General features: G+C 37.8%; 2 protein-coding genes across 2 annotated transcripts; both read right to left on the bottom strand.

Moving 5' to 3' along the window:
• Nucleotides 1–571: 571 nt before the first annotated feature.
• LOC114526978 lies at nucleotides 572–2,412 on the bottom strand. Its single transcript, XM_028548535.1, has 2 exons — nucleotides 2,337–2,412; nucleotides 572–1,895 (listed from the first exon to the last, which is right to left on the bottom strand). The coding sequence occupies exon 2, from the start codon at nucleotides 1,892–1,894 to the stop codon at nucleotides 827–829; it is 1,068 nt and encodes a 355-aa protein (XP_028404336.1). The 5' UTR covers nucleotide 1,895; nucleotides 2,337–2,412; the 3' UTR covers nucleotides 572–826.
• Nucleotides 2,413–4,135: 1,723 nt separating this feature from the next.
• On the bottom strand, nucleotides 4,136–8,351 carry LOC114526895 (2-aminomuconic semialdehyde dehydrogenase-like). The gene is made up of 12 exons (XM_028548430.1): nucleotides 8,001–8,351; nucleotides 7,228–7,428; nucleotides 6,875–7,086; nucleotides 6,494–6,660; nucleotides 6,206–6,276; nucleotides 5,980–6,084; nucleotides 5,575–5,650; nucleotides 5,374–5,472; nucleotides 5,187–5,259; nucleotides 4,947–4,987; nucleotides 4,749–4,844; nucleotides 4,136–4,386 (listed from the first exon to the last, which is right to left on the bottom strand). The coding sequence occupies exons 1-12, from the start codon at nucleotides 8,240–8,242 to the stop codon at nucleotides 4,234–4,236; spliced, it is 1,536 nt and encodes a 511-aa protein (XP_028404231.1). The 5' UTR covers nucleotides 8,243–8,351; the 3' UTR covers nucleotides 4,136–4,233.
• Between the last annotated feature and the right edge of the window lie 253 nt (nucleotides 8,352–8,604).

The raw sequence follows: 8,604 nt of genomic DNA, 5'->3' as shown, positions 1-8,604 counted from the left end.
AATAAACAACGACACCTACTGGCTACTTGTTTAAAATACTTGGAGTTGGAAGCCCATCGTTCCTCTTTCATCGCTCATCCGTATCTGTATCATCGTTGTTCGTCGATTTGATTGTTCATAAATGAATAACTGCTTATTTTGTTTTTAAAATTGTAAAATTTTAAATTTTACAAATTTCGAAATTTGTTTGCAAAATGACAGTTTACTGACGTTCGCAATGATTTAAATACAAACTTTCCGCCTCGGCCAATCAGGACGTTGCTGATTACCAGTCTTTTCTCGTTTGACAACTTCGGATTCCGCTCAATGATTACGCTATAAAAAGCCCATAAGGCATGAATGACCAGTCGACGATTTAAAAATGTACAGTAAATAAAAAAACAAATTCCGAATAAACAGGAGATCTTGAGAGTCGAGATCAAGCAAGACACAAGTTAAGACTGTAAATTTTCCATGTCACTAGAGTCTATAGCCGGGTGTAATTCTAAATCTCCGATGCTCACGGTCAAGGAATAAAAAAATTAAACATGCGACGAAGCTAATTTATAATTTTTAAATGAATGTATTTATATTTGTGCTTCTATTTACCGTTTCTATTAATTCTACACTGGCAGTCAAAAAGAACTGCTTAAGCCTCAAATGTTGTTATTATCGCATGTAACAGCTAGGAATCGTGACTATTAATCTTTTAATATTATGTATATGCATTCAAAAAGAACTACTTTAACTCAGTCTTTATAAGAAAGTCTAAAATTACGATGAAACTACTTTTCATCTCGTTACTTTACCGTGCGGATGTAGCTATGTTATATACGCAAATGTTTATCTATCTGGTGATAGTCAAATAAACGTGATACAAGGCGTCCTTTGATGGCGGCAAAACTTCCGAAAGGCAAAACTCTACCGCATCCGACAATTTCTCGACAAAGCCACCCCATTGATCAAGCGCCGCGTTAATGTCGTGATACAAGTCCAAACCAGGGTCTTTAGCAACGGCGTAGATCCCAGCCTCAGTAGCATCTTCTATGGCGCCTTTAATCTGTTCGTCCAGTTCAGTCTGGTTTAAAGCCCACTCCTTCACCAACTCCTGCGCCTTTCGTTGAGCTGGTTTCTTTAACGAAGCTTTCACTCCGGCACGAAACTGGTAGGTCATCACAGCTTTGAAGAATACCTGTTTCGTGAGCTGCTTTTCCGAATATGCCTTTCCAATGGTTTGATATAGTCTTGCTATATCACCGGACCTCATTAAAGGAAGCTTTTTGAACTTGCTTCCGGCTGCTGTCCTTATTAGCTTTCCTCCGAAACCTGCCCACGGACCAGAGATGAAATCAACGGCGTTAACGCAAAGATTCTCAGCGATAAACCCTAAAATAGGTTGTTCCTGGAAGAGGTTTGCACCTTTTACCGTAGCTGTGTAGTCCAACTGTATAAAATCGCTAAAGTCCTCATCCAGCGTCGATCTAATGCGTGCTATTTTCTCCTTCGGTATGGAAAGCGTTTCGGAGTAGTCGTCTTTGCCTTCGAATCCACCATCGGCTTCCTGCAGGTGAAAGTCCACGCCGTGGGTGAAGAACGTGTTCATGGACAGCGAGTGTCCGAAGGTGATTGTTTGACCTTGTTTGATTTCTCGGGGTTCGTTCGATGCGCGGCAGAGACCAGATGATAAGTGAACGCTGATTTCGTCCGCGGGTTTGCCGAATAAAGATTCCCAGCCGAGGAAAACGTTGTCTGTCGGAGCCGAGAGTAGTGTCACGTTGTCTACCCTGACGTTCACTGAATCACCGTTGCCCAAAACGCACTGGTCGATCCAAATACCGAGGATAGTGACGCCAACTATCACCAAAACAGCCACCCCGACCACCGCAACAGCGATTGCAGCTTTTTTTGATGTCATCCTATACATTAATTTTTACACAGATAACGAAAATCAGAGATGATAACTTTATGACATATGTTCCTACATAAGTTAAAGTATAATCTATATATATATATATATATAATATATATATATATATATATATATATATATATATATATATATATATATATATATATATATACTATACGTTAACGATACGATAATATTCCTAAATCAGGTATGCTAAATCAGTTCTCGTGACCTTTGTAATGTAGGTTCTTAGGTCCTTATAATGTTGTGTGCTTTTGTCTAGTTTAGGCAGTAGTTGTTATGCCACATTTGATGAAAAATAAACATGAATATACAAAATTTGCAAAACCTGCCATGCAGGATCTTATTTCCAACATTTAACAATCATTCTTTGCATGCAGTTTGCTACGATGGCTCGTGTCTGTATTGTAGATAAAAATGTACTTACCTATAACGACTTTGATTGAGAGAATTTGAAAACTTCACTCAGAATTGCTTGTATCGCGCCGTTGACCCGGCGAGCTCCAACTGAAAAGTAAATTGTGTTTCGTGTGTGCATGCAACTGTATATTTATAGCTAACACATTTCACACCATTTGCATAATCTGGCGGAGAATGCTTTTCATTACAAAACATCGCAACGCTATAAAAGCCCATAATTGTTTAAAACACGTCCCATTTTGTTTAATAAATTAACTTCCCTCTTGTTTAATAATAAAATGTTATAGAAACGTTTTGTTCTTCAAACACGCAAAGAACTTCTGCCGCGGAAGCTATAAATCGCTATAATGTTTCATTCTTTTGGAATTATCATAGACTTAGACTAATAGGGTATTAGTTGTTCATTTGAATGGATGTCTTTAAAATATTTTTACAAGAGTACCTTTGTTAAGCTATCGTAGTAAATTTTAGAGCCAAAACTAGAGCGATAATTGGAGAGGGGGATTTCTTTTGAACACGCGTATTCGTACAAAAGAAACCCGCCGTTCTCTCTTCCAAAAACATGCCGTCTTATAGCAAACTCTGTGCTGTGGTATTCGAAATATAACAATATCCAATGCCTGCGTTCTCCCTTCGTATGTTGTCGGTGCTCTGATAATTACATCATTAAAATTCAAAGCTTATTCATTATACAGAACAATTCTAAACAATTAACTTCCTTACATTGTTTTTAACACGCAATGTCATAAAAAAATTCCCAACGCAGAACGCTTCTATTGACTTGTCTAGAGTCTAGACTAACTCTTATCTTTCTCTATCTCTATATCTCTTCGTGGCTTTGACATTCTCTTTCCATCCACTTCGGTTTGCTGCTAAAGCTCTGACAGTCGTCCATGATTTCCACCCAGCTACTCGTCTTTCGTCTTCACTCTTAATATCTTTACTGAAGGTCATTTGGCGAAATAACGGAAATTAGAAATAAGTCTATGTCTTATGTATATTCAAAAGATTTTTTTCATGAAGATTCCCTTTTTTTCTGTCCTAATGAATTTGGTTTATATTAACAAGTCTGTCTCGTTTGCAGTCAGACCGGAGGCGTAGGTAGCTAAGTTGTTTTTTTAGTTATATTTCCTGTTTTCGACAAAATGGCGGTTGTTGCCAAGGCTGCAATGTTGAGTGTTGTTGAATACGTCATTGTGTGTAGTTTTGTGTTTTTGTCTCTAGCATATGGCATTCCAGCATGCATACGTGCGTTAGTGCAGGCTTTTAAACCTAATTAAGATTTAGATATTTCTGCCCTAGATTCCCTATAATAGCCTATAGGCTAGGTGATTAAATAATTAACTGCGAACGTTGTCTCACAACATAAAACTTCCTTCGGTATTTAAAAATAAAACCATGCATGAAACATCTTTGTTTTGTAACACGCAAAAACTTCCTAAACACTGCACAATCGAATGTCTAATTCAATCAATATCTAAATTGTTTTAATTTGCAAATAGTTTTTGCGAGCTTTAAGCGCCAGGAATACTTCATGGAATTGAATGGAATTCGGTATAGCATGTTTCGTTCAACGTTAATTGTTTTCCCCTGCGAATTGCAATTGTCTGCGTGCATGCAGTGTTAAAACATAATTACAAAATTGCATGTAGTGTGTAGATTATCATTTCGGTTTTGAACAGAATCCCACGCAGTATCTATCAGAACATCCCACGATTTAAGAAAAAAAGGTTAAATATAAGATCAACTTGTCAGAATTAAACTTGCTTCTACACAATGTGGAAAATTTTTGAAATTTTTCAACATTTACTATAAAGGTATGAAGCTAAATACGAATACAAACTATAAATATAATCTGTTTCTTAGAGAGGTTTTGTCAAAAACGGTTGATTCCCCCTCATATTTTATTCAGTATATTTCACACACACAGTCTTGACTTCTGTATAGAACTCCAGAGATTCAAAATTTCCCTCGCGTCCAATCCCCGACGCCTTAATGCCACCAAAAGGCACATTGAGATCACGCAATAGCCAACAATTGCACCAAACAGTGCCAACCTAAGGATGGAAGAATGGAAGTGTTTTAATCGCAGTTTCGGCAATGGAATCAAAGTGTATTTACCATTTACCATAACCATCGAAAGAATGGTATGTCATGTTGTGTTACCATTTGTTAGGGGCTCTTTATATGAGCCCGGTTACCCGAGATTCAACGAAGCATGAGATGATTTTGAGGTATTGAAATGAGCAGATAACATGATCCTGGCAGTCGTATAATCGCCACAACAGTAGCATGTGCTTGTTTGGTGTCATAAAGATTTATTTCAATACCTCAAAGTCCCCTCGCGCTTCGTTGAATCTCGAGTATTAAACCGGGCTCATGTAAATAGCCCCTTAGTATTGGCTGACAACGAGCATACCTCCATTCTTTGTGCAACTCTGTGAACTCTACCAACGTTTTCAGACCAAATGGAAGCACACAAACCATATTTCACGTTGTTCGCTCGACCTATCACCTACAAGCACAGATGCAGAAACGTCACAACTGGAAGTAAAACGTATGTGAGAAATGGTCGAAAACGGGAAGATCCAAATACGAAAAATGTTTCGTAAACTACCTCCTCTTCATCGTCGAATGGAGTGATGCACACAACAGGACCTGTATCGTGAACGAGGTTAAGTTTTTCAGATTATATATACGTTTTTCATGTCATAAGGTAGAACTTGTATACCACTATATCGCAAACCCACATACAACAACACACCGAACTGGTCATACATAACAAACAATACAGTATATAATCAATATACCATACCATACCATACAATACCATACCACTATACCAAAACATACTCACCAAATATTTCCTCTTGCATGCACGTGCTGTCATCCTTTAAACTCGTTATTACAGTTGGCAACATGAAGTAACCCTAACAGAATATGAAATACGTTTGAATATACAACACATTCCCTGGAGATTCACTATACAGTTTACACCGTGATCAGACCGAGCCTTCCTATAATTGCATAACATTAAACATTACACTCTTGTTTTCTTTAGGTAATTCAGGCATTGGATCCTTTCCTTCGCCACATTCAATAACCCCTCCTTCATCTCTTGCTATCTTCACGTAATTCTTTACCTGATTTCACATCAAGCATGAAAAGTTTATATCAAGTAAGTTACATTAAAGTTTTTCTCACTGTGGCCTGTGGCCAAACCGTTTAGGTTATCTCGAGCGTACCTTTGCTAAATGTTCCTTGCTGATGAGAGCACCAACTTTAGTATCTTTGTCACTTGGCCGTCCAACTTTTAAGTCCCTATAGTAGAAAGTTGGTAAACTATTGTGGTTTATCATAAATAATATTAACTCCACAAACGTTTTCAACACTTTTCAAGTGCTACTTAAGCCTCAGCTACACAGGCTATTTTTGACGGCGAATTTCTTCTTCTTGTGTATGTTATTGAGTAAAATCAAGCAAATGGATTACTTTACTTCGTCAAGCTTATGCAACTGTGTATATAATCTCTTCAATAACATACGCCAAAAAGAAAAAATAGCCCGTGTAGCCGCGGCATCAAAATGAAATACAGAACAAACAAATCACAGCATCTCCCATTGTCCATAAATCTTGTTTCATGTGCTTACTTGGTTGCGCTAACAAATCTTTTCAGGAAGGCCTTATAAATAGATCGTTGCACAAAAATTCTACTCGTGCTTAGACAAACCTCTCCTTGGTTAGTAAAACCGGACCTAAAACGTCAAGAAAATTACTTAACATTCGCATAACTGAATTAGATCTTACATGAGTAACTTTTGGAACTTATTTGCTGTTATTGTTAATACAAATTATCCAAATGCTAAACATTGCTACCTCAGACAGCCGGGTACGCATTTCTCAAGATCACTGTCTTCAAATATTATCGCAGCGTTTTTGCCACCAAGCTGTTATATAACAAGAAAAGAAAAAAAGAAGAAAGTTGAAGAGAAATTTTTGCAAAGAAAACATCGAATTGGAATTAAAATCCTGGATGAATGTTGGCAAGTTTTTCTCATTGACGCAAACTTTTCTTTTTAATTTTCAGGTGCGTGAAAAATGCCGAGGTTTAGTGTGAATTTCGCAAAGAAGGCAAATTGGAAAATTAAAACAGGCTTAGCAGACCTCCAGGGAGAGTTTTTTAAAGTATGGTGCACTATTCTCAATGATGTATCGTCCAGTGGCAGTTGAACCGGTGAATGAGATGATGGGAACGTCTGGATGTTTAACCAGAGCAGCTCCACACTTTGGACCCACACCAAACACAATGTTCACCACCCCAGGAGGTAGACCTTTGGAAATAAACATAAAAAAGCAAGTTCAATTAAAACATCAAAGTTCCTAGTAGCAATTCTAGGTTTGAGCTACATTAATATAGCTGGTTTGAATATGGTGGAACCCTCTGTGGATTCATTCATCCAATATGTACATTGTCAATAAGTTCCTTACTGAATCATCAAAATGAGTTTAAATCTAGAGCAAGATAGTTTATTGTCTATAGCAAACCTGCTTCATTTAAGACACTTGCAAACATCCATGCTGTGACAGATGTCATCTCACTTGGCTTGCACACAACTGTGTTTCCTGCAGCAATTGCAGGAGCTATTTTGAATGTGAGAAGATACATTGGAAGATTCCAAGGGGAGATGAGACCGGCCACGCCCACTGGCTCGTGTGTTGTGTAATTAACTGCACCCTGACCTTTCTTTACAGTCGATCTGAAACATTTGCAAACATTGCATGATCTTATAAACTGTCTTGAGAGTTTTCTGTACATTAGTTCACATACTTCATATTCACTATTCTTATGACAATGTTTTCTTAGCTGTTGTAGTGTTCGAGTGGATTATGAACCATACCTGTTGACCTGGTTTTGAATTGCAATAGCAAAAGATCTCATATTTAGTAGAACTCTTGGAATATCCACAATCGTTGACAACCACACAGGCTTCCCTTGGTCCTTCGACTCCATCTTAGCAAACTCATCCAGACGTGATTCAATGATATCTGCTATTTTCATCATGATCCTTGCTCTCTCTTGTATTGAAGTTTTGGACCAGCTAAAGTGGAATCAAAGCGTGTTTTACCTACAGTATGCTGGTACTACATCACTAGTATGCGGTTGAAATAATTTTAATTGATATCTGATTTCCCAAATACATACAAAATAGTCCCCCTGTAGCCTATTATCTCACAGGTACAACATTCCTGTAATGAGATCACCAATAATTAATATGTACAGCACATGGGTTGTGCTATGGTGCAGAAATTAACTTGTTAACACATCTTAAAATGATATATATAGCACATCTAAATATATGAATAGAGACATGGTTTTCCCACAATGGAGACAATGGATTAATTGCATAATAAACCTGTAATAGCATATTACATCGTCGAATTACCCAACCGTACGATATACAGTAACGGTGTACACCTTTGTACAGGGTAAACCCATCTCAACAATGAGTCTAAGTTCATTTCTGGATGCCTTGAGGTTTGCAGAGTTTCTAGACGATGTCTCTAGTGGAAATGACATCTTGATTGATAGCATTTCATAGAAAAGAAGGAAGGGCACAAAACCGTACAATGTACAACAAGCAGGCCGGAATGCAGGGCCAGTCAACCTTACCTAGGAAAGGCTTTTTTTGCAGCCTGAACTGCGAGATCGATTTCCTCATTTCCACTATCAGGTACCCGGGCATGTGGTTTGCCCGTCGAGGGATCGAAGCTGTCTATGTGCTGAGCACAAGCCACGAATTTTCCGTCGATAAAATTCTCTAAGGTCAATAGATCCGCCATGTTATGTGATTTAGCTTGGGTGGGTGTGAAGTAGGTGAGGACATGCATGAGTACGTATTTTTTAAATTTCATAGTTTCAAACAATCATGATGCATTCTTTGTTTAGATACAGCTTAAACTTAAAGAGAACTGCAAAATCGTAGATGTATAACTGACATAGTTCTTTCTCTGTGTTCTATTTACAAAGTTTGTTACATTCTAATTTGAATATTTTAAAACAATTATTCCAGCCGCGCGCGATTCTTCAGGAATCTGGGCACCGATAAAAATTTCGCGCCAGTGGCGGGAAAATTGATATTTTTGAAAACAAAATGGCGCCCAATCAAGGAGTGGAAATATAGAAATGTTTTTAAAATTTGGGCCAATTTCAAAAGAATAGTCAATACGCTCAGTTTCGTTGCTAGAGAATGGATTATAACGCCTCGCATGAGTGT

Source organism: Dendronephthya gigantea, unplaced genomic scaffold (assembly GCF_004324835.1).
Source record: "Dendronephthya gigantea isolate DGI-Jeju-01 unplaced genomic scaffold, DenGig_1.0 000042F, whole genome shotgun sequence".
NCBI classification, from domain to species: Eukaryota; Metazoa; Cnidaria; class Anthozoa; order Malacalcyonacea; family Nephtheidae; genus Dendronephthya; species Dendronephthya gigantea.
The sequence above is the reverse complement of the archived record's forward strand: the minus strand, read 5'-3'. Positions and strand labels throughout refer to the sequence as shown.